Consider the following 25,818-nt stretch of genomic DNA (forward strand, 5'->3'; position numbering starts at 1 on the left):
TACTCTCTGAGTAAAGAACCTACCTCTGACATCTGTCCTATATCTATCACCCCATCAATTTAAAGCTATGTCCCCTCGTGCTAGCCATCACCATCCGAGGAGAAAGGCTCCCACTGTCCACCTTATCTAATCCTCTGATCATCTTGTATGTCTCTATCAAGTCACCTCTTAACCTTCTCTCTAATGAAAACAGCCTCAAGACCCTCAGCCTTTCCTCATAAGACCTTCCCTCCATACCAGGCAACATCCTGGTAAATCTCCTCTGCACCCTTTCCAATGCTTCCACATCCTTCCTATAATGCGGTGACCAGAACTGTACGCAATACTCCAAGTGCGGCCGCACCAGAGTTTTGTACAGCTGCAACATGACCTCATGGCTCCGAAACTCAATCCCTCTACCAATAAAACCTAACATACTGTACGCCTTCTTAACAACGCTATCAACCTGGGTGGCAACTTTCAGTGATCTATGCACATGGACACTGAGATCTCTCTGCTCATCCACACTCCCAAGAATCTTACCATTAGCCCAGTACTCTGTATTCCTGTTACTCCTTCCAAAGTGAATCACCTCACACTTTTCCGCATTAAACTCCATTTGCCACCTCTCAGCCCAGCTCTGCAGCTTATCTATGTCCCTCTGTAACCTGCAACATCCTTCCGCACTATCCACAACTCCACTGACTTTGGTGTCATCCGCAAATTAACTAACCCATGCTTCTACGCCCTCATCCAGGTCATTTATAAAAATGACAAACAGCAGTGGCCCCAAAACAGATCCTTGAGGTACACCACTAGTAACTGAACTCCAGGATGAACATTTCCCATCAACTACCACCCTCTGTCTTCTTACAGCTAGCCAATTTTTGATCCAAACCGCTAAATCACCCTCAATCCCATGCCTCCGTATTTTCTGCAATAGCCTACCATGGGGAACCTTATCAAACGCTTTACTGAAGTCCATATACACCACATCAACCGCTTTTACCCTCATCCACCTGTTTGGTCACCTTCTGAAAGAACTCAATAAGGTTTGTGAGGCACGACCTACCCTTCACAAAACCGTGTTGACTATCCCTAATCAAATTATTCCTTTCTAGATGATTATAAATCCTATCTCTCATAATCCTTTCCAACACTTTACCCACAACCGAAGTAAAGCTCACTGGTCTATAATTACCAGGGTTGTCTCTACTCCCCTGCTTGAACAAGGGGACAACATTTGCTAGTCTCCAGTCTTCTGGCACTATTCCTGAAGACAATGACGACATAAAGATCAAAGCCAAAGGCTCTACAATCTCCTCTCTAGCTTCCCAGAGAATCCTAGGATAAATCCCATCCGGCCCAGGGGACTTATCTATTTTCACACCTTCCAGAATTGCTAACACCTCCTCCTTATGAACCTCAATCCCGTCTAGTCTTATAGACTGTATCTCAGTATTCTCCTCGACTACATTGTCTTTTTCCTGTGTGAATACTGACGAAAAATATTCATTTAGCACCTCTCCTATATCTTCGGACTCCACGCACAACTTCCCACTACTGTCCTTGACCGGCCCTAATCTTACTCTAGTCATTCTTTTATTCCTGACATACCTATAGAAAGCTTTAGGGTTTTCCTTGATCCTACCTGCTAAAGACTTCTCATGTCCCCTCCTGGCTCTTCTTAGCTCTCTCTTTAGGTCCTTCCTGGCTAACTTGTAACTCTCAAGCGCCCTAACTGAGCCTTCACGCCTCATCTCTACATAAGCCTCCTTCTTCCTCTTGACAAGAGATTCAACTTCTTTAGTAAACCACGGTTCCCTCGCTCGACCACTTCCTCCCTGCCTGACAGGTACATACTTCTCAAGGACACGCAGTAGCTGTTCCTTGAACAAGCTCCACATTTCAATTGTGCCCAGCCCCTGCAGTTTCCTTCTCCATCCTAGGCATCCTAAATCTTGCCTCATCACCTCATAATTGCCTTTCCCCCAGCTATAACTCTTGCCCTGCGGTATATACCGATCCCTTTCCATCGCTAAAGTAAACGTAACCGAATTGTGGTCACTATCACCAAAGTGCTCACCTACCTCCAAATCTAACACCTGGCCTGGTTCATTACCCAGTACCAAATCCAATGTGGCCTCGCCTCTTGTTGGCCTATCTACATACTGTGTCAGGAAACCCTCCTGCACACATTGGACAAAAACTGACCCATCTGAAGTACTCGAACTATAGCGTTTCCAGTCAATATTTGGAAAGTTAAAGTCCCCCATAACAACTACCCTGTTACTTTCGCTCCTATCCAAAATCATCTTTGCAATCTTTTCCTCTACATCTCTGGAACTTTTTGGAGGCCTATAGAAAACTCCCAACAGGGTGACCTCTCCTTTCCTGGTTCTAACCTCAGCCCATACTACCTCAGTAGACGAGTTGTCATCAAATGTCCTTTCTGCCACCGTAATACTGTCCTTGACTAACAATACCACACCTCCCCCTCTTTTACCACTTTCCCTGATCTTACTGAAACATCTAAACCCCGGAACCTGCAACAACCATTCCTGTCCCTGCTCTATCCATGTCTCCGAAATGGCCACAACATCGAAGTCCCAGGTACCAACCCATGCTGCAAGTTCATCTACCTTATTCCGGATGCTCCTGGCATTGAAGTAGACACACTTCAAACCACCTTCCTGCCTGCTGGTACACTCCTGCGACCTTGAAACCTTATTTATGACCTCACTACTCTCAACCTCCTGTACACTGGAGCTACAATTCAGGTTCCCATCCCCCTGTTGAATTAGTTTAAACCCTCCCGAAGAGCATTAGCAAATTTCCCCCCCAGGATATTGGTACCCCTTTGGTTCAGGTGTAGACCATCCCGTTTGTAGAGGTCCCACCTACCCCAGAATGAGCCCCAATTATCCAGGTATCTGAATCCCTCCCTCCTGCACCATCCCTGTTGGGACATTCTTAAGAAGGAAATCAGGAAGGCAAAGTGGGGATATGAGATAACCTTGACAGATAAGGTTAAAGATAAGCCAAAAAGATTTCACAAATACATTAAAAGCAAGAGAGCAATTAGACAGAGAGTAGGGTCCCTTAAAGATCAACGAGGTTGTCTTTGTGTTGAACCTCAGAAGATGGGAGTGATAGTAGATGAGTATTTTGCATCAGTTTTTACTGTTGAGAAAGAAATGGAGGCTAGAGAACTCAGGGAAATAAATATTGATGTTTTGAACGCAGTTCACATTAAGAAGAGGAAGTGTGGAGGTCTTAGAAAACATAAGTTAGATAAATCTCCAGGACCTGATCAAGTGTATCCCAGGACATTGCGGGAAGTTAGGTGGGAAATTGCAGAGCCCCAGCAGAAATATTTGTATCATCCACAAACACAGCTGAAGTACTGGGGACTGAAAGGTAGCTAATGTTGTGCCATTGTTTAAGAAAGACTGTAAGGAGAAACCTGGGAACTATAGACCTGTGAGTCTGACATTGGTGATGGGTAAGTTGTTGGAGGTGATTCTAAAAAATAGGATTTACATGCATTTGGAGAGGCAAGGATTGATTAGGGATAGTCAGCATGACTTAGTCGGAGGAAAACTGTGTCTCACAAACTTGATTGAGTTTTTTAATAAAGTAACCAAAAAGATTGAGGGCAGAGCACTAGACGTTGTTTACTTGGACTTTAGTAAAGCCTTTGATAACGTTCTATATGGCAGATTAATTAGTAAAGTTAGATCACATGGGATTCAGGGTGAGCTTGTCAATTGGATACAAAATTGGCTTTATGGTAGGAAACAGAAGGTGGTGGTGGAGGGTTTTTTTTTAGACTGGAGGCCTGTGACCAGTGGCGTTCCACAGAGATCGGTGCTAGGCCCACTTTTGTTTGTCATTTATATAAATGATTTTGGATGAGAATATAGGAGGCAAGATTAGTAAGTTTGCAGATGACACCAAAATTGATGGTATAATGGACAGCGATGAAAGTTATTTAAGATTACAAAAAGATCTTGGTCAATTGGGTCAATGGACTGAGGACAGCAGATGGAGTTTAATTTGCATAAATGTGAGGTATTGCATTTTGGTAAAACCAACAAGGGCATGATGTTTACAATTAATGGTAGGACCCTGGGTAGTGTTGTCAAGCAGAGAGACTTGGGGTTCAGGTACATAATTCTTTGAAATTTGCTTCACTGGTAGATAGGGTGGTTACGAAGGCATTTGGCTTGCCTTCATTACTCAGACCTTTTGAGAATAGGAGTTGGGACATCATGTTAAGGTTGAACAGGACGTTGGTGAAGTCTAGTCTTGAGTACTGTTTATAGTTCTGGTTGTCTTGTTATAGGAAGGATATTATTAAATTGGAAAGGGTTCCAAAAAGATTTACCAGCATGGTGCCAGGAATGGAAAGTTTGAGATATAAAAGTAGATTGGAAAGACTGGTCTTTTCTTACTGGAACATAGGAGGTTGAGGAGTGACCAAATATAGAGGTTTATAAATCCATGAAGGGCATAGATAAGGTGAATGACAAGGGTCTTTTCCCTAGGGTGGGGGAGTTCAAAACAAGGGGGCATATTTTAAAGGTGAGAGGAGAGAGATTTAAAAAGGATATCGGGGCAACTTTTTTTACACAGAGTGTGGTTCGTGTGTGGAATGAATTTCCAGAGAACGTGGTGGATGCAGGTATAGTTACAATGTTTAGAAGACCTTTGGATAAGTACATAAATTGGAAAGGTTTAGAAGGATATGGGCCAAATGCAAGCGGGTGGGACTAGTTTAGTTTAGGAAAGTGATTGGCGTTGACTGGTTGGACTGAAGGGTCTTTGTCTTTTACTGTATGATACTATGACTCTGACTATATATCCTGGAATCCATAATAATAGTTTTTGTTGGTCTGTAATGTTTTGTTTGTTCAGTTTAATGGACTTATCTATTGCTGGCTTTTTGATGAGTGGTATCTGGCACATGAAAACGCACACAGGATGAAAGAAGAAGTGGAATGTGTAAGGATTTGAGGCTGTCAACAGGTGATGGTAGTGGTGGGGGTTTAAGTGATTTTTAAGGAAATTAAGAACAGTGGAAGATAAGGACAGGTAAAAGATGACCTGTTAGAGAAACAAATGCAGAGATTTCTGGAGAAACTCAGCAGGTCTGGCAATATCTGTGGGGAGAGAAACAGAGTTAATGCTTCAAGTTAGATGTGACATTCTTCAGAACAGGCTGGAGAGATTGTTTTTCTGAGGAATAGTATGAAATTGATGTGAGAGATGACAATAGCATTGAAGAATGTCATGAAAGGGATAACAAGGGAAAGCACTGGACAATGTCAATAGATGTGAAGCTAGAAAAGCATAGCAGGTCAGATAGCATCCGAGGAGCAGGAAAGTCAATGTTTCGGGCCAAAACCCCCAAGACTGGCCTTCAATGATAGATGCTGAAAGAGGCAGATTTCCAAGCAATATAGAAGAATATGTGTCCTTCAAATGGTAATGAAAGCCTCAGATGTAAACTTGCCATTTCAATCCAAAATAAAGCAATTCTTACTTCGACATTTATATCGCATGACCATAATCAAATCACAACACCAGACTCTTGAGAATATTTGTATTTGCCAATGTCCTGGTATTACACAATGAGGTAGGATTAATAAATGATTTCATAATGAAGGCACTCCTAGGTAACAGTGACCATTGTAGGATTGAATTTTACTTTCTGTTTTAGGGGAAGAGGAATAGACTTTTTTCTTTAATTATACAAAAGAAAATTAGAGCTTATGAAAGTGGAGCTGACTAAAGTGAAGTGACAAATGAGATTAAAGAATAGATAAGGAGATCTTTCAGAATAGGCAGAACGGATACATTACAATGAGTAAGAAAAATTCCAAGGGAGAGATTCACCATTCATGATTGACTACAAGTACTAAAGATAGTATCAAATTTAAAGAATAAGCACATAAATGTGCAAAGTATGGTGGCATGTCAGAACATTAGATGGAAAGAAAAAACACTAAAGAATCTTCAAAAGGTTAATAAGAAGGGAAAATTAGAGAATGAGAGAAGGCTAGTCAGAAATAAAAAATGGACAGTTTCGATAAATATTTTCAAAGAGTTCATAAAGTGAGTGCTGGTCCATCAGGATTTGAGACTAGAGAATTAATAATGGAAAATAAGGAAATGGAAGATGAACAAAATAGGTATTTTGCAATAGTCTTCACTCTAAAGGATACATCCCAGAAACCGATAAATCAGGAAATGGAAGGGAGGGAGGAACTCACGAAAATTACAATGACTGGAGAAATGATGTACTGAGTGAATTGTTGGAGCTTGCAGAGTCATGATGGACATCTTCCTACAGTTTTAAAAGAAGTGCTCATGAGATTATTGATGCATTAGTTTGAATTTTCTAAAACTCCCTTGATTCAAGGATTAGATTAAATTAGAAGATAGCAAATGTAATTCACTTATTCAAAACAGAAAACCAGAAACTATAGGTCCGATAGCTTATCATAGGGAAAATGATAGAAGCTATGTTTAAAGAAGTTAATCATAAGTTAAGTAGATAAGTTCAAGGTAATCAGGCAGTGTCAAAATGGTTTTATGAAAGGAAGTTCATGTTTGACCAACCTATTGAAGTTCCTTCAGGAGGTAACATCTGCTTTGGATAACGGAGGACTGGTGAATGTATTGTACTTTGCATCCAACATCTTCTGGAAATCTATGTCAGATCAAAGATTATTGCGGAACATAAAAGCTGATGTTGTAGGGGGTAACGTATTAGCATGGGTAGAAGATTGCTTGGCTTGAGTTTGAATAAATTGTTGGCAATATGTAACAAGTGGTGTGCCACAAGAAACTGTTTGTAACTTATATAAATGACTTGGATGAAGAGATGGAAGATATGTTTGCTAAATTTGCTGACAACACAAAGATATGCAGGAAGGTAAGTTGTGAAGAGAACACAAGGAGGTGACAATAATATAGATTAAGTGAATGGACTCTGGAAAATGGAGTACAATGTGGAAAATGTAAAATTGTCTTGGCAGGAAGAATAAAAATAATCTTATCTAAATGACGAGTGATTGCAGATATAAAGAAGGATCTGGTTCAAATGCATTAATCAGAAAAGGTTAGTATTCAGGGATAGCAAGTCATTAGGTGAGATGATAGAGCATTACTATTTGTCATGGGGTGATTGAATACAAAACTAAGGATATTATTCTTCACTTAGACAGGCACTGATGGGACTGCATCAGGAGTACTGTAAACGATATTGAATATCTTATTTAAGGAAGGTTATAAATGCATTGGAGGCAGCTCAGACGAAGTTTGCTGGTCAAATACCAGAAATGGACAGGTTGTCTTAGGAGGGTAGGTTGGGTAAGCTAGGCTTATATTCGCTGAAGTTCAGAATAGTAGTAGGTGACCTGATGAAATGCATAAGATCCTGAGGGGTCTTGACAGTGGAGATATGGAGAGAATGTTTCCTCGAATGGGAGAATCTAGAACTAAGGGGTCAATGTCTAAAAATCACAGATCGACCATTTGTAACAGAGACAAAGTGATTTTTTTTTTCACAGGGGGTTGAGAATCTTTGGAATTCACTTCCTGAAAAGCTGGTGGAAGCAGCATCTTTGAATCTTTTCAGGGCAAAACTGGGTTGATTCTTGTTAGGCCAGCTGCTGGAAAAATGATCAGGTGTTGATGGGAATACAGATTTGAGCTTAACAATCTGATTTTATTGATTGGTGAATCAGACTTAAGGGGCCGAATGGCCGATTCCCTCCTAATTCATATTATATGGTCTGGACATGGACTAGTAAATGTAACTTCTCTGAGAATCAGAAGTTTCATTTCTTTTTAAGTCTTTGGTGAAATAATAACTAAAATCCTTGAATTTTTAAGAAGTACTGTTGCAAAAAAGATACTATTTGACCCTGGATGTTTGTTAGTCCCTCTACTGGTAGACCTGTCAAGACTAATGTTAGGAAACACTTGCATGCAATTGATGCTGGATCAATTTTTAAAATTAAGACTGAGGGTGTCAGAATTTTAGTTTCCAAAGTTATTAAGACATAAGGGATAAAGTCTAGTCAATGGAATTATGCTATGTTGAACATCATCCAAGATGTCATTGCATGGTAGGACAGGCATGAAGGACTATATGGCCTACTCCTGTTCCTATGTTCCCATAAAACTAGGTAACAAGCCAGGTGGCTAATGGTGAACAGGCATTCAAGGAGAATAGTGTGGTCAGTTGTATTAATGGCTGCATATCATGATGAAGATGAGGCGGAACAGTTTATTTCATTCCAGTTACTATAGGATATCGTTTGACAGTTTGGTAAAAGCCATTTTAACATCATGGCACACATGTAAACCTGTTTGGAGTGAGTTTTAGGAAGGATGGGCATCGTTTTGGAAGATGAGATCACAATCAAGGACATTGGAGATGGAACGAAGATTGGAAATGGAGTGGTACAGTGATTTCCAAGAGAGGAGAGGTCACAAATTTTTTTGGATGACAGATTTGTTGGAGAGAGAAACTGTACACGAGCAGGGAGAGCTGCCATCATGGAAGTCATGAGGGATGTTGGGTGATCAGCAGTTTATTTACGAACATGGTCAAGGGAACAAGTATGGGACTTATGGATGAGATAAGCCCGGGGAGAGCATGTGTTAGGACAGAAACCTGAGAAGCTATGTGTGTGCAGGGGAACCTCAGAGGACATTAGATCTTGCAGACTGTTTACAACCTCAACCTTTTTAACGTTGATCTGACCATTTTACTTCATTTTCATAAAGACTGCCTAATTTCACCACTGTAATATAACCTCCTCCCCCTCCCCCACTCCCCACCCCAAACCAATCTGTTGCTAGAACCTTGTTCCACTGCTCCAGCTTGCCTCTTGATGAGCTCATCTAAATATCTGCTGTCTCCTCATCCTTGTGTTCAAACACTTTCAAGGATTCATCTATCTCCGAATCCCAACCAGCCCAAAAACCCACAACGACTTTTGTATTCCCCCTACTCGGACCCCCTTGTGCACCCGTTGCTTCAAGATTCGTAACTGTGCCTTCAGCTTTATAGGCCCTAATCTTTGGAATTCTCTTCACAAACATCTGTTGCCTCAACATCTCTCTTCCCTTCCTTGAATCAGTCACTGATTCAAACCTTGCCCATTCTCAGCAAGCAAGGTGAAAATGAACTGAAATAAGCGTATATAACAAAAGCATAATGTAGGCAAAAATTGCACAAAAAATTCAGCAGGTCTGGCATTATTGGTGGAGGTAAATCAGAGTTAATGTTTCAGTGCCTGTGACCCTTCCTCAGAACTGAATGTAGAACATCGACTCGGAGTCATACAGCATGGAAACAAGCCCTTTGATTCAACCAGTCCGTGCCAAACATGATCCCAAACTAAACTAGTCCCACCTGCTTGCTCCTGGCCCGTATTCCTCTAGACCTTTCCCATTCATGCACTTATCCACTTTTAGATATTGTAATTGTGCCCAGATTCACCACTTCCTCGGGAAGTTCATTCCACATGTGAACCACCCTGGGTGTAAAGAATTTGCCCCTTATGTCTTTTTAAAATCTCTCCCCTCTCACCTTAAAAATGTGCCCTCTAAAAATTGCACAACAAATAGTGCTTGATTCAACACGTTACAGTTATCAGTATGAGGGATTTGTTCAGAATAATGTATATGATGAAAATAGTGAGAAATTTGAACACTCATTTATCAAATCGGGTTAGACTTTCATTTTACCTTCACTGGTGCAAAGCTCCGCACAAGATGAGTGTGCATCAGGAATTGGGCACGCCCACCATTATTTTTAAGTCAGTTATTTTCAGATCAAGATACATCAACATTTTCAAAGTTAGAGAAAATATACCATTCTGGCAGTATGTGATTAAAACAAAGCCAAGCCCAGCTTAGAAATGTCAGTGTTTGTGTTTGTGGTTGCATTATATTTTATATTTTGTGGTAAAGTACCTGTAACACTTTCACATGTTCACACCTTTTTTTCCCTTATGAAACTCATAAGATTGTCAGATATTCTGCCTTTTTTAAATGACCTTCCCTCTACTAAGATATTTAGTGACTCTTATTGATTTTTGCTACGCTGTCATTACAACAAATCGTCCATTTTGTAATATATTTTTCACAACTATCTACTATGTTCTACAGAAACAATAATTGCTGATTATATTTCTTTGTTAGTAAAATGTTCCAAAACACACATTTACAACTAATAATAATTCAGACTGGAGGAACAAGGTATGTGGGGGTATGTGTGGGTGTAGTTATGTAAGTGGGTCGGTTATGCATGAGCAGTTGTAGGAAACAGGAAAAAGAAGAGGTATGTTATGAGCTCTTTAAATTACCTTAGCAACAATTGAAAATTTCATTGGCTTTCTTTAAAATCTAATCAGTTTGTTCTTTAATTTCCAGCAATTAGATTTATTCTGGAATGATTGTTTATGTTTTTCAAACTTTTTGACAGAATGTCCCAATGGCATCAACTTCATCAACTGGATACACAGCTCCTGGAAAAGGTAGACCAGTTGTATGATGATACCTTTCCCATGGAGGTCCGGCAGTTCCTAGCACATTGGCTGGAGCATCAGGATTGGTGAGGTCTTTGTTGTATTCACTTGTCTCCGATATAAAGTTTATTTTGCAGTATTGATATATAGATAAGTTAGCTTTATTTCTTAAAATGCATTTATTCATCCTCACTGAGTTTTCTTCTTTAAAGTTGGAATAAAGCCAGAATCATGGCATGTCATGATATGTAAAAAGGGGTAACAGAAGTTCAAATGCTGTAAGCCTCTAAGGAACAAAAATGGTGCACAGAAGATTGAATAATATCTGTGAAGAGAACACATTTTGCATTGCACCCTACTTCAGACGTGAAAAATGCAAGTTGAAATGGCATTTTGACAGAATCATTTAAAAATATAGAGGAAGGGGAAAGATAAAGTAGCACTGCAACTACACTGACTTGCTCAAAAGAAAAACTCTTTAGTTCTGAACAAAAGTCTTTATCCAAAACATCTTGTGTATATTTTATTGACTGGCAAACTGTGGAGTTTGAATAGGTGTCACACAGCTACAGGAATGTCACGCTGACAACAGTGGACATCTTTAAAATGAACTTGTATTCATTATTGTAATGCAGGGCAACATGGCAGCCAATTTGAGCAGCGTGAGGCTGGTGGCGGCGGGTGTGAGAATGACAACTAGGGACACAGTTTAGAAATAATTAATAATCAATTAATAAATGGTGGCGCAGGCTAGAGGGGCCAAATGGCCTACTGCTGCTCCAGATTTGATGTTCATGCATAAAATGGAGGCACTTCAATTGAGTGGCTTGCTTGGCCTTTTCAAAGGGCAATTTTATTTCGAAAGAGTCACCATATTTTTGTAGATCTGGAGTCACCAGATATGAATGGCAAACTTCCTTCCCTAAAGGACCTTAGTGAACAAGATTGGTTCTTATGCACCAATTGACAGTAGATCATGGTCACCATTACTAGAGCTTTCAGTTCTAGATTTATTCTGTGAATTTAAATTCCTCCAATTGCAATTTTAACCCATGTCTCCTGAGTTGCCAGCCTGGAATTCTGGAATACTCTTCCAGTGTCTTTATACCATCATCTTCCCCTCGCAGAAAACTTATATAAAATTTGGTAGCAATATTTTGTTAATGTAGGCACGGTCTGTGAACATTTTTATGTAGCCACCAGTTGAATTGCTGGTAACTAAAACAAGATAGTGAAAGAAATTGCAAAACAGAATCTTTTTTAAAGATCATTTAACTTCCAATTTTAGAGTTGACCTTCTGTCATAGTAATAATATTCTGACTTTATTTTGAGGTTAAGAGCACATGTTTTTCAAGTGATGGAACTGTAAAAGGTCAGTCTTTATTTCAATCTCACTTTATCTGGCCATTTTTTTACCTCTTGATTATGCTGTTAAAGAGCAGTTAGAAGTGCTGGACCACGGTTATTCAGAGAATTGGATGTGGCCACAGTTATTAGTAATGTCAGGTAAATTTCAAGGAAATCTGAAAAGAACAAAAATCTATTGGGCGCATAACTAGATAGGTCTTCATCTGAATACTATTAGCTGCTGAATCATGAAGCTGTTGGTATGCATAACATCCTCTTTGTAAATAAACTTCTGTAAATCATTTCAGCCTTCAAACATTTGCTTGTGACTTTTTTGTGAAGAATTCAAATCACTAAAGTAATCATAACTAATTTCAGTTTAAAAAATACAAAGCTTTGAATAGTTTAATTCTGTTCACCCTGTCATCTTCTCTGCTTTGTTTTTCTTCCTAAGCTAACTTTCCTTCTAGATTTCATTTTCTAATTTCACAACTAAATTAGTGGCAGCAAGGCTCAAAATAGATCATAGATCATAGATCATAGAATCCCTACAGTATGGAAACAGGCCCTTCGGCCCAACAAGTCCACACTAACCCTTGGAGCATCCCACCCAGACCCATCCCCTTATAACCCACCTAAGCACATTCCTGAACACTCGTTTAATCTACACTCATCCGTGTTATGTCCTCTACACAGCATACTCTCCTACCTGTCTTTTCGTGTGAAAATTTAGCTACCATATCTTCACTCCATTCATCCAACTCATTGATATAAGTTATAAAAGTACAGGAATTGTATTGGCTGAGAACTGTTTATAGCCAGTTTTCTAACAAATAAAATACCCAAAATGAAAATAAAATGTGCAAAGAGGTCAGTAATACAACTTTGTTCATTATTGAACCATAGAACCCTACATCATGTTGAATAATTAATTTAATATTTTATTTTCAACCTTAACATATTCTTTAAAAATTCATGCATTTTGATTTTGAGATGTACTTGCCAGCTTTTAACTGAGGCTTAAAAAGGAAGTTTGCATGGGTCTAGGCCCGAAACGTCAGCCTCTCTGCTCCTATGATGCTGCTTGGCCTGCTGTGTTCATCCAGCCCTGCACCTTGTTGTCTCGGATTCTCCAGCATCTGCAGTTCCTACTATCTTTGCACATCCATTATTGTTTTTTTGTCGTTTATGCAAGAAATACTTGAAATAGCTCCACAGGGACTGGTATCCTATCACCATCGTGCATAGTAATTGACACTGGGCCAATTTCCTCAGCCAGCTCTCAGAGTGAAAAGAACCTCCGTCAGCCAGGGCTCCCTGGTTGGACCAGGTTAACAGCCCCAATCAGGGAACTCATATTCTATGAGGACCACCTGGCTGAACATGTTACAGTCACTACATCCCTCCCATTTAAGTCTGGGGCGTAGGCCTGTTCTTTTTCTTGTAGCCTCTCCTGGGGTGTTTTCACACTGGGTCTAGTTCCTGTGACTCAGCCTTGGATACAGGTGGCATGTACTGAACCATAGCCCACCTCTTACGCCCGGAGCATATTGGAAGAAATTCATCCTCTTTTTCAAGTTTTTAAGGCGTCGAGGCTGCAACATCTGCCCTGTCCATCTCAGACTCCGAAGTTTCTTTGAAACCAGAGAGAGGGGGAGAACCCATGGGTTTTCACAGCATTTCTGGATATTCTGAGGAGCTGAGTATGTTTTGCTCCTGCCTGCTTGTGAGTTTGAAACTTTTATCTGGTCCATGTGCTTGTTCACCTACCCGAACTTTGTATGTCACAGAACCTGACCTTGCATCGATCATGTCTCTTACGTATGCATGGCCATTTGTATGGTTTTGGCAACAAACTTTGTCCCCTGAAGGAAACTGACTCTCTCACTTAGAGGAGTCTTGTGTCTGGCATTCCACACAGCCCCCACCCGTCCCAACTGCCACAGTTCTGGGAGGATCAGATTTAACCTGGTGCAGACTCTTCTACCCATTAGTAACTCTACTATCCCTGCATGACGGTGGTCTGATAATCAAATCGGAACCAGGACAGTTTGGTATTAAGTGAAGCTGTAGGCTGTTTCTTTAAGAGATAGTAGGAACTGCAGATGCTGGTGAATCCGAGACAACAAGATGCAGGGCTGGATGAACACAGCAGGCCAAGCAGCATCATAGGAGCAGAGAGCCTGCATAAGCCTGCTTTCAAGGTTTAGATAACACTTTCCACCAGACCATTGGACAATGGATGGTATGGAACTATCCTTATATGCCAAATGCCATTCGACTTTAGGAAATACTTAAATTCCCTGCTGGTAAATAACGGCCCATTGTCTGTGACCAACACTTCCGGGAGCCCGTGTGTTGCAAAAGATGCTTGCAGCCTTTATATCGTCGTCCCTGTATTTGAGAAATGATCTCTATGCACATCCAACCACTTTGAGTGGACACCCACAATTATTAAGAACAATGAGCCCATGAAAGGGCCGGCATAGTCGACGTGTAACCATGTCCAGGGTTTACCCGGCCATTCCCATGAATGTGGGGGAGTCGCCGGTGGTAATTTTTGCCCTGATGGCACTCTGGGCACTGCTGCACCAATGTGGCTATGTCTGCATCCAATCCTGGCCACCAGACCTAACGTCTCACCAACATCTTCATTCTGGACACCCCAGGATGACCGTGGTGGAGTTTAGCCAGTATCTGATGGTGACCATTGCTCGGGATAATCGCTTTTGCTCCCCATAATAAATACCATCCTGTACGATGATCTGGTCTCACCGGCTCCGAAAAGGTTTCAATTCTGATTGTGATGGCCCTTTGTTCCCGCGCCCCCCTCACCACCAGCTGTTTTAGTTTTGCCAGGACCAGATCTTTTTGCATTCACAGTCTGATATTTATGTTTATGTTTATGCAGAGGTGGAAATATATAGTGTTATGAACAGACCTTCCGCAAATTTTCTGAAGTTATTATGATTTCCAGTTACCTCCTCACATGGAATACTCAAAATTGTCAAGTCCTGAGTGAGGAGGGCTGAACTGGTTCCCCCTTATAATCCTCTGCCTCCTTAATTAGTTCAACACAGTCAATTTACAAAGGATTCCCTCCGTTATGGACACCTTTTTCCCAGGTCAAAATAATTTCTCTTTTAAAAGGAGCCAGATTAACTAGGTTCTCTTGAGTTAATGAGTAAGTTTATTAGTTACTAAATCAGATAGAAGTTCTAAAAGAATGCACGTACACACAAGTTTAAAATTGAGAAGTATTTCCTCAAAAATGATAAAGATATATAATTTCGTCTCTTGGTTGTTCAAGAAGAGTCAATAATGGAAAGCTGACCAGTCAATATTGACATTTGATGAATCTCCTGGTCCAATGAGCTTCATCCCAGGGGAGGGGCTTTGGAATATTGGACACATTTATGGCTATCTTTTGTAATTCTATTGATTCTGGAAAGGTTCCTGCTGACTGAAATGTAGCAACGTAACCATGGTTTTTAAGATGTGAGAGTGGAGAACTACAGACATTTTCACTTGACACCACTAATAGGTGAAATGTTAGACTATTATATTTGAAATGATAACTACACATTCAGTAAAGAATGGCAAGTTTGGACATAGTCAGCATGGATTTATGAAAGGGAAATGGTGTTTGACAAATCTGGTGGATTTTTTTTAAGGCTGTTACTTGTATCATAGACAATGGAGAACCAGTGGATGTTGTGTATTTGGATTTTCAGAAGGCTTTTGATAAGGTCCCACAAAGGGGGTAATAGTAATAAAATTAGAACTTGTTGAATTTGCGGGAATATACTTTTATGGATTGAAATGTAGTTAACAGACAGAAAGCAGAGTCAGAATAAACTAATTATTCTCAGGATCAAAAATAGAAATTGCTGTTGAAACTCAGCAGGTCTGGCATCATTTGTAGGAAAAAAGCAGAGTTAACATTTCATAGCCAGTGACTCTTTATCAGAATGGTGGTTATTAGTGGGTAACCATAAGGCTCAATGTTAAGCCCACAACTATTCAACATCTATATTAAGCTGGAGAGGATTCAGAAGAGAATTACCAGGATGTTGCAGGGTATGGAAGGTTTGAGTTATAAGAAAGGCTGGATAGGCTGGGGCTTTTCTCAATGGAGCGTAGGAGGTTGAAAGGTCAGAGTTAGTCAGAATCATACAACATGGAAACAAGCCCTTGAATAGGAAACATTTGAAGGGATGTGGGCCAGGAGCAGGCAGGTGGGACCAATTTGGTTTGGGATTATGTTCGGAATGGACTGGTTGGACTGAAGGGTCTGTTTCTGTGCTGTATGACTGTGTGTAAATGATTTAGATTTGGAGACAGATTTTAATATTTCCAGATTTGTTGATGACTTCAAGCTGGATGGAAACAAAAGTTGCAAGGAGGATGCAAGGCAGCTTCAAAACAATGTACACGGGTTAAGTGAATGGGTTAGGAAACATCAAAATGGAATAACGTGAATAAGTGTGAAGCTATTTATTTTGATTAAAAGAAAGAGGCAAAATGTTATTTAAATGGTGAGAAGTTGGGAAGCGCTGGAATCTAAAGGGGTCTCGGTGTCCTTGTCTATGAGTTACTAAAAGCTAGCAAGGAGGTGCACAAATCAATTTGGAAGGCAAATAATCTGATGACATTCAAGGGGATTTGAGTACAGTCTTGCTGTAGTTGTCTGGAGTCTTGGTGAAAATATACTTGGAATATCGTCTGCAGTTTTTATGTTTTATCTGGCAAGTATATATTTATCATAGAGGGAGTTGAATGAATGTTCAACAGATTAGACCCTGGGTTGGCAGGATTCCTTCATGAGGAGTGATTGAGGAACCTGGGTCCGCATGCCCTAGAATTTCAAAGAATGAGAGGTAGAAATTTATTCTTTTAAACTTTCGAACTGATAAAATTCTTCTAGGCTGTGACAGGAGCGATACAGATGTGATGTTTCCCTTGGCTGTTGATTCTAGAATTAGGGGACATAATATCAGAGTAAGGAGCAGGTCTCTTAAGCTGGAGACATGACTAGGAAGGGTTTAAAAAGTATGGACCAAATTCTGGCAAATGGGACTAGATTAATTTAGGACACCTGGTCAGCACGGATGAGTCAGACCGAAAGATCTGTTTCTGTGTTTGACAACTGTGACTCTAAGACTAGGAGGAGGAGGACGAATTTCTTCACTTGAAGGGTCGTGAATCTTTCGAGTTCTCAACCCCAGAGGACTGTGGAAGCTCAATCACTATGTATGATTGCAACAGAAATGCATAGGTTTCTGGAGACTAACAACATTAAGAGATATGGGGATAATGCCATGTTCCCGCACTGAGGTAGAAGATTAGCCATGATCTAATTGAATGGTGGGGAAGGCATGATGGTTTGAGTCTCTTGCTCTTGTTCTTATGTTGGCATTATTTAATTGGAAGAAATTTCTGCTCATTCAGTACTGGCTGTTAGATAAGGAATCTGACAATGGTGAGAAGGTGAGGGGTTGAGAGCGGTGTTGGTGATGCTGTGTATTATCACCATATATGTGGACACTGATGCTGTGTTTTCACATGTGGCGCTGAGGCGCAGCATGCAGATAAAAAGTAGGAGAAGTCAAGGATAGATCCTGAGGGGGCACCAGAGCTAACCGCTCAGAAATAGGAAGTGAAGCTGTTGGAGATGAATTTCTGGCTGCGACTGGATCAGCAAAAATGGAACCAAGTGAATGGAGCTCCAAGTTAGGTGATGATTGAGAGATGATGCAGCTGGATGGTGTGGTCAACTGTACCAAGGCTACAGACAGATTTAGAGGATAACAAGTATCAGTTTATCTTCTTGGAATCACAGAGGATGTCAGTTAGGACTGTGATAAGAATCACCCTGGTACTGTGGCAGGAAGGAAATCTACTTGGACGGATTCAAATTTGCGTTTTGGGAAAGATGAGCATTGACCTCTCAATGGTTTTAAAATTTATGGGTGTAACACATTATGGGTGTTAAATAACGTTTAAAATAACAATCAAGAGATGCTAGAAGAATTAAGGCTTGCAACAGATTATTCGCGACAGTGGAATTTTGGAATAGTGAGAGGTTTCTTTTGCACCTTACCAGCCAATTTCAAACTGAGGAACCCTTGTCACAAATGTCCTTTGCTTTGTCAAAAATCACAATTTGTTAAAGGCAAAAATTTGTTGACATGCAAATAGAGACCTAAGGAGAAAAAAATAGTTAAAAACTACAAAGGGGGAAAATAGGAGGAGGTATCTGAGAGCTGGCACTGAGCCTCTGCAGTGTCGAGGTCAGTGCGCCAGACTACAACAGCACCATCTTTATCGGCATCTTAATAACAAAGTCAAGGTTATATCTAAGCGCACCAATTGCAGTCAGTTCAGAGGGAGATAGGTTGGATTTGGTGAGGGAGGCAAGAGAAATTGAGGCAACCAATATCAAGTCGACAGTTCTCAATGAACAGATTGAGTACAGGTAAACAGGTAGAGGGAGAGTGTTGGAACTGGGTGAAGGGGTCTGTGAGACGGGGAGAGGACTCTTGTCCAAACAAATGGGCTCGGAAGTGAAAATGACGGAATAAGAGTTCAATGTCATGTCATGCCTGAAATTCGTTAAGATGGGGACGTGGAGGAATAAAGCTGAGGCCTTTGCTGAGTACAGAACATTCAGTATCGGAGAGCAGAAGGTTAGGAGGGATGGTGAATACCTGACAGGAGTTGGGGTTTGGGGAGGAGATGGAGTCAGAGGGAAGGGGAGGAGAGGAAGGTTCCACAGGGCCATAGGTATCTCTGAGTTGTTGCATCTTGTCGTCTTTGATGCCTGAAAGGAAAAGAAAAGGTTTCTTGTTAGGACAACGAATGAGCTGGAGGATGAAGTGGAACTGTGGAGTGGTGCAACCCTGAGCCAGCATGTTGCGATGTTGTTGGAGAGAAAGGTCAAGGGTGTGCATGTGATGCCACATGGCACTGAGCGCGGATCTCTGGATGCGGTGAGAGCAGCTGTTGAAAGTTGAAGGTCATGGAGATATCTGTGATCCTGGGATGATTCAAAACATGAGGGATGAATCTTCAGTTGGAATCCACGTGGTGGGAGTCTGAGCCTGGGGCAGTCACTGAAGAAAGTGATAATGCTGTGGAAACAGATTTTAAGTGACAGTGAAATTAAAGTCGGTGGACAAGAAGAAAGATTGGAACGGAAATCCCGTCAGAGAGAGGAGCAGAACTTCTTCGAGGAGGGCATGCCTAGAAGAGATGTGGCAGTGAGTTAAATAGTAAATAAAAACCGAAAGAACTGTGGATGCTGTAAATCAGGAACAAAAACAGAAGTTGCTGGAAAAGCTCAGCAGGTCTGGCAGCATCTATGAAGAAAAGTTCCCTGCAACCAGCAAAGGTCAACGCCTGCCCATTTAGCTCCTCCCTCCCCAGTATCCAAGGACCCAAACATACCTTCCAGGTGAAGCAACACTTTCCAGAATCTAGTCTATTGCATTCACTGCTCACGATGTGGTCTCCCCGACATTAGGGAAACAAAGCTTAGACTGGGTGATCGGTTTGCAGAACATCTATGTTCTGACTGCAAAAAAGACCCTGAGCTTCCAGTTGCCTGCCACTTTAACACACCACCCTGTTCCCTGGCCAACATCTCCGACTTTGGCTTGCTGCAGTGTTCCATCGAAGCTCAACGCAAGCTGGAAGAACAACACTGGATTTCGCGCTTGGGGATCCTGCAGCCCTCTGGACTCGATATCGAGTTCAATAATTTTAAGGCCTAAACTCTCCCATGTCCTAGCCCCCTACTGCACACACCAGGCCTTGTTACCACATTGCCTGCCATTACACGCTACCCATTGTCAGTCACTAACAGTCCCCATTAACAGCTATTCACCCTCCTAGCCAGATCATTATCAACTCCTTTGTCTATCCAATTGCTCTTGTCTCTTCGGGCTCTATCCTTTATCCTATCGTTTACTCCCTACCCCATCCCCCTCCCTATTTTCTGCTTATAAACCGATGTTTTCCCAGCTACCATCAGTTCTGAGCAAGAGTCACCAGACCCGAAACATTAACTCTGATTTATTTTCTTCACAGATGCTGCCAGATCTGCTGAAATTTGCCAGCAACTTCTGTTTCTGTCCGTAAAGGCCTACCTTCTTTTTGGTTATGATCTCATGGGAGCCGGCAGCCATACAGTGCCTCACATAAGTGTCTACTTGTCTTATGGGAGCTGTGACACTTTGTAGGCTATTAAAATACAAGCAACAGTTACCCCTTGTAATCCAATTTTTAAAAAAAGGAACAAGAGGACCGTCCTTTGAGCTGGCTCTGCCATCACCCTTACTGGGTCACTATATCCTGCTTTAATTATGCAGATCAGGTCCCATGATGTTCTTGGAGGCAGCCAACAATTTAGGGCCCTGGTATGAGTGTGAGAGCAGTTGTGGTTTATCCAATAGACCAATCTTGCCTGGTATTTTTGGTGTCGCTAGAACGTTGTACTGCGAAAGACTTAATGCCAACTAGTTCCTTTTGTCACTCAACATCCATCCACACACTCACTCTTTCCAATGTATTCAAAGGGGAAAAAGTCTAAACTTTCCAGCTACTAGATTCTGAACACCAGATACACCTACAGAATTGGGTTTGTTCATCTCTTTATTTTCTGAATCATCATGGATTTTCCATTATGGAACAAAATTTCACAATTTTCTTCATTAATGATGCATAACATAACATTTTTGAAAGCTGTTTTAGTGAAGGATGAGGTACTCAGACTTCCATTTAATGGTTTTGTCATTGTTTTCAACAGGGATCTTGCCTCGAATAATGATTCACTGGCTACCCTTCTGTTCCATAATTTATTAAAACAAATAGATGACCAGTATAGTCGTTTCTTCCTTGAAAAAAATTTTCTGCTTCAGCACAATCTGAAAAGAATTAAACAAAACCTTCAGGTATGATTTTAATAAAGCTTCCAGACTGTCTTAACTAATCAGAATTCTTGCTTTCCATATGTGTTATGAGAGTAATTTGGACTAATGATTCATTCTGAGTTTGAAATTGATACTTTTTTCACTTTAACATTGATTGATATTCTACATAATTTGGTAAATACTAATGTTGAAAAGGCAGAAAATACACTTGCATAGTTTATCTTAAGACTATGTCTTGGCCAATTTAGTTTTGGAGAACATCTGAGAACTTAAAGTGTTAAGTAATGAATTGATTTTCACAGATTTATGGACAGTTTTTTAAACAATGAATAATGAAGTTGTGGATTACAGTGATTTTACTGTATAAATTATTAATCTAGAATAGGAAAGCTTTCTTATGCTCTTGACTTTTTCCATATCATCATTGGTGTAAGTACTGTTACATACAAAATAATAATAGACTGACATCTTTCTGTATTTGCCTAAGACTATTTAATTATTAAGAGTAACCTTTGAAATTTTGCTTGCTAGTCCATCAAAACAACATTGAAGGCAACCAATTAGCACACTGAACGATAAGTAGGTGGCTTTTTTGGACACAAGATTAGTAGGGTAAAATCAAATCTATAGAATAGGAGAAGCACACAATGACCTGAACAAAGTTAATAGGGAAGCAATGTATAAGGGGTTGAAGCTGTCAAGGGAGATGGTGTTAAGAGGGCATATATTTGGTTAGGTACCACAGCAATAGGAACCAGTAGCAGTTCTTAAGCAGCAATGCCAACATTTATTCTCAACTACTAGGAGTCAAACCTACATACTTCCCAATACCTTAACAACTCAAGCATCCTAGCAAGGAACACTACCTTAGGTTGTACTGTGAGGAGGCTGTAGATACAATGGAATACCTGCCTGGCATGGTAGAGCTGGATAGTAAATCCATAGTGGAGAGGCTTAACAGTGCTGTTGACTTACTTGCCATATGCAAAGATCCAGGTGCTGATTCTATACCATTAAACCAGATATTTTGCTGCATCTGCATGAACCTCTCAGCTTCTGCTGGAGGGAGGGAACCTTGCCCAAGAACGCACATGATACAAAATCTATGACCTTGTACAAGAACAAGGATTACCTCAGCAACTTGAAGAAATATTGAGGACCACCATTGTGAACATCATGAGAAAATTATTTGCCTGTGTTTCCCTTGTCAGATTTCACATCCCAACTTATCCACCTTAGTTGACCCAATCGCCTCAGTTTGGCAGCTGCAAGGGAAATCTATTATCTATTGCTTTCATCAAGACATCTTACTACGTACATAATAACATTGTTTTGAAGTTCCTGGACAACTTTTGATGCCTACTTTGGCTGGTCAATATGATCTGCAGTTTCCATGAAAACCTGAGAGTTATAAGGTGAGGTCAGCTCTGGTGGAGCAACATTGAAACTGGTTGTGATCTGTGCCGTGGGACTTGGCAAGGTTGTACTACAGCATTGACACCCTGAGCATTTTCTTCTCTTTGCTTGTATTGCATGCCATCAGTATTTGGAAGACTAATGTCATGGTGAAGGTTGATGGCATCGATCATTATTGACAACTTAACTCCGGGATGTTGTTGATTGGTTCACATATCTTGGCTTTACAACCACCGAAAATCTACCACTTGATTATGAAATCACGTCTACTTCACAAAAGCTGCAGCTGTCATGCTATGTCCAAGCTGAATAAGAGAGTCTGCAGTGACAAACTAACTGAGAATGCCAAACTGCGATTCCGCTCAGCTAATGTCATCAGCATGCTCCTCTACATTATTTAATTCACCCGTGGGACATGGCTGGCCAGTTTTGCCCATCTCTGTGAAACAACAGTTATATACATAGACGAATATACAGTGGAGACACTTAGAGCTCTATTGAATATAATTAATTTATTAAGTACCTAAGTAAATGATACATGCCTTTAAATACTAGAGATATATCAACCACAGTCATTTACTGCTCTGGGTTCTGTAGCTAACCCCAAACATTATTACCCTGGAGAGGTGGCAGCTGGCCGGGCTGGAACTCTCCTCAATGTCTTTGCCAAGCCTCCTGCCATATGGTACCTCTTGCAGTGTTATTCTCAAGTCCTGCTAAAATCAAGGGTTTCTGGGGCCGCTTTTTATACAGTTCAGACCTGCCAAGTTGGCATTCCGATTTCCTTATTTGGAATTGCTTTTGAAACTTGTCCAATTCCAAATGATTTTACCATACATAGCTAACAATGGTCGAATTCCTTTGGTCTCTACAAATCCTTCTCTCTTTTATGGTCTTAACCATAACTTAGCCCCTGATGGGTCTTCACAGTGGCTGAAACATCATTCTTTTCCTTCTTCGTAACAGCAGCTTGAACATAGGCATGGCAACCTATTGACCTTGGAGAACCGTTTTCTACAACATCTTCTGCCTAGCTTGCAGTCAACTCATTCTAATCTACTGTATAATGTCATATCTTTTCCCATATCTTCAGCCTAATCTAACACCAGCATTTATTACCTGTCCCTAGTTGCTCTTGAGAAGGTGTTGGTGAGCTGCCTTCTTGAAATGCTGCAGCCCATGTGCTTAGGTTGACCCACAATGCTCTTAGGGAGAGAATTCCATGATTTTGACTCAGCGACAGTGAAGAAAAGGCAATATATTTCCAAGGCAAGATGGTGAGTGGCTTGGAGGGGAATTTGCAAATGGTGGTGTTCTCATGTATCTGCTGCTTCTCAATAGAAGTGATTGTGAGTTTGGAAGGTGCTGTCGAAGAATCTTTGGTGAATTTCTGCAATGTACCTTGTAGATGCTGAGCATCATTGGTTGAGAGGGTGGATGCTTATTGATGTAGTACTAACCAGGCAGACTGGATGGTGTTAAGCTTCTTGAGTTATTGAGATCGACAGCATGGAAACATGGATCCTTTGGCCCAACTTGCCCATGCCGCCCAGTTTTCACAATTAAAATATCCCCATTGACCTGCATTTGGTTCATATACCTCCGGACCTGTACCATCCATGCACTTGTCTAAATGTTTCTTAAATAACAAAATTGCGTGGTTTTGAGGCTGTACTCTTACAGGCATGTGGGCAAAGTATTCCATCACACTTCTGACTTGTGCTTTTGAGGTTTTGAGGAGTCAGGAGGTGAGTTACTCGCCACAGTAATCCTAGCTCTGACCTGCTGTTGTAGCCAATGTGTTTATGTGGTAAGTCCAGTTGAATTTTTTGTCAATAGTAACGCCCAGAAGATTGATAGTAGGAGATTCAGTGATGGTAACACCATTGAATGTCAAGGGGAAGTGGTTTGATTGTTTCTTATTGGAAATGGTCATTTGTTTGGCATTTGTAGAATGAAAATGTTACTTCCACTTGTCAGCCTAAGCCAAGATATTATCCAGATTTTGTCGCATTTGAACATGGACTGCTTCAGTATCTGAGGAGTCACGAATGGTGCTGAACGTTGTGCAATCATTAATAAACACCCCCACTTCTGACCTTATGAGGGAAGGTCGTTAGTGAAGCAGCTGAAGATGGTTGGGCCTAGGACACTGATCTGAGGATCTCCTGCAATGATATCTTGGAGCTAAGATAACTGACCTCCGACAACCGCAACCATCTTCCCATGTCCCAGGTCCAACTCTAACTAGCAAAAAGTTTGCCCCCGACATCCATTGATACCAGTTTTGCTCGGGCTTCTTAATGCCACCCTCGATCGAAAGCAGCATTGATGTCAAAGGCTGTTACTGTCACTGCACCTGAGATCTGGATAACAGATGCTAGGCAGGAGAAAGGCAGAGCAGTTTCTACCTTGCTGTTTCAGACATGTCCTTGGCAGGAAAAGATTTCCAACACATTGGTCCTTGAGCAGACTAATTCCATCAGAATAAGCTCATTGCTAAATAAGCAATGTTTCTACTGCCTTGGCCATTTTCACTGGATGAGGGCCAAATATTTTCTGTACATTGGATTGGTGATTGGACCACAAATATGTGGACATCTAAACATCCACTAGCACATCTGCAAACAAGATATGAAGATGGTGATATTGAGACCGGCAACTGGAAGGCAGTCACTGATGGTAATAACCTCTGGAGGCTGACCTTTTCGAAGTACTGTGGAAGAAGTAAGCAGAAATTAAAATCTCAGCAGCTGAGAAGAGGGCCCAGAGACTAGAGGAACCTGCACCTTCTTAGTGCACTGTCTTCCTCTGCAGTAAATGTGAGATGAGGAGGAATTTCTTTAGCCAGAGGGTGGTTAATCTGTGAGATGTATTGCCACTGAGAACTGTGGAGGTCAAGTCATTCAGCATATTCAAGACAGATGTAGATAGGTTCTTGATTAGTAAGTGGATTGAGGGTTACCAGGAGAAGACAGGAGAATGGAGTTGAGAAACCATATTAGCTATTGTTGAATGGTGGAGCTGACTTGATGGGCCAAATGGTCTAATTCTGTTCCTATATCTTTTGGCAGAGACTGACTTGCCAGAATGGGGCCCCTGAGCCCCATCTGTTGACACTTAACACAGAATTGACCACCATCTTACCAGACAGAAGTGTGCTACTACCAACATTTATTATTTAGTCTTAATACCCTTAATGGTACATTTTTACACGACATCTTCTCTGGATAAAAATTTGGAGAGTCAGACCATTGATAGTATGTCCAGTTGCAGTGGAGGTAGTATTCCTTTAGCTGCTTGCTAATACGATTCCAAACATATTTGTAAAGTTTTCTTTCTCAATATTGTTATGATTCACTAGGCTAATGTGTTGGAAGTCAAGCCCTGCTATTCCTGGAGTCATCGCATAAATCTTAAGATTTAAAAAATATATCAAATTCCCAATTTACCAGATTTTTAGACCCAGACTAATAGAAAGCAAGGACCAGGTTTCTGTATGTAGAAGAATTACTATTTATTACAAGTAAATAGACTCTAGTTACAGGTGAACAGTTACAAACTGTTGGTCTATAATTACAACTCTAAT

The 25,818-nt window shown here is 40.9% G+C and overlaps 1 protein-coding gene across 5 annotated transcripts in view; it reads left to right on the top strand.

The window, feature by feature from the left end:
• The window catches only part of LOC109920378 (signal transducer and activator of transcription 4), a 95,442-nt gene that overhangs the window by 5,323 nt on the left and 64,301 nt on the right, over positions 1 to 25,818 (top strand). For 4 of the 5 annotated variants that reach the window (XM_048599194.1, XM_048599196.1, XM_048599193.1 and 1 more), the window contains exons 2-3: positions 10,490 to 10,618; positions 20,690 to 20,834. In XM_048599194.1, the coding sequence (XP_048455151.1) occupies positions 10,491 to 10,618; positions 20,690 to 20,834 (273 nt within the window). In that variant the 5' untranslated portion in view covers position 10,490. Of the gene's footprint in view, positions 1 to 10,489; positions 10,619 to 20,689; positions 20,835 to 25,818 lie in introns of those variants that run through there. The other variant, XM_048599197.1, reaches the window with a different exon arrangement.

This window comes from Rhincodon typus, chromosome 7 (genome assembly GCF_021869965.1).
Source record: "Rhincodon typus isolate 14 chromosome 7, sRhiTyp1.1, whole genome shotgun sequence".
Lineage (NCBI taxonomy): Eukaryota > Metazoa > Chordata > Chondrichthyes > Orectolobiformes > Rhincodontidae > Rhincodon > Rhincodon typus.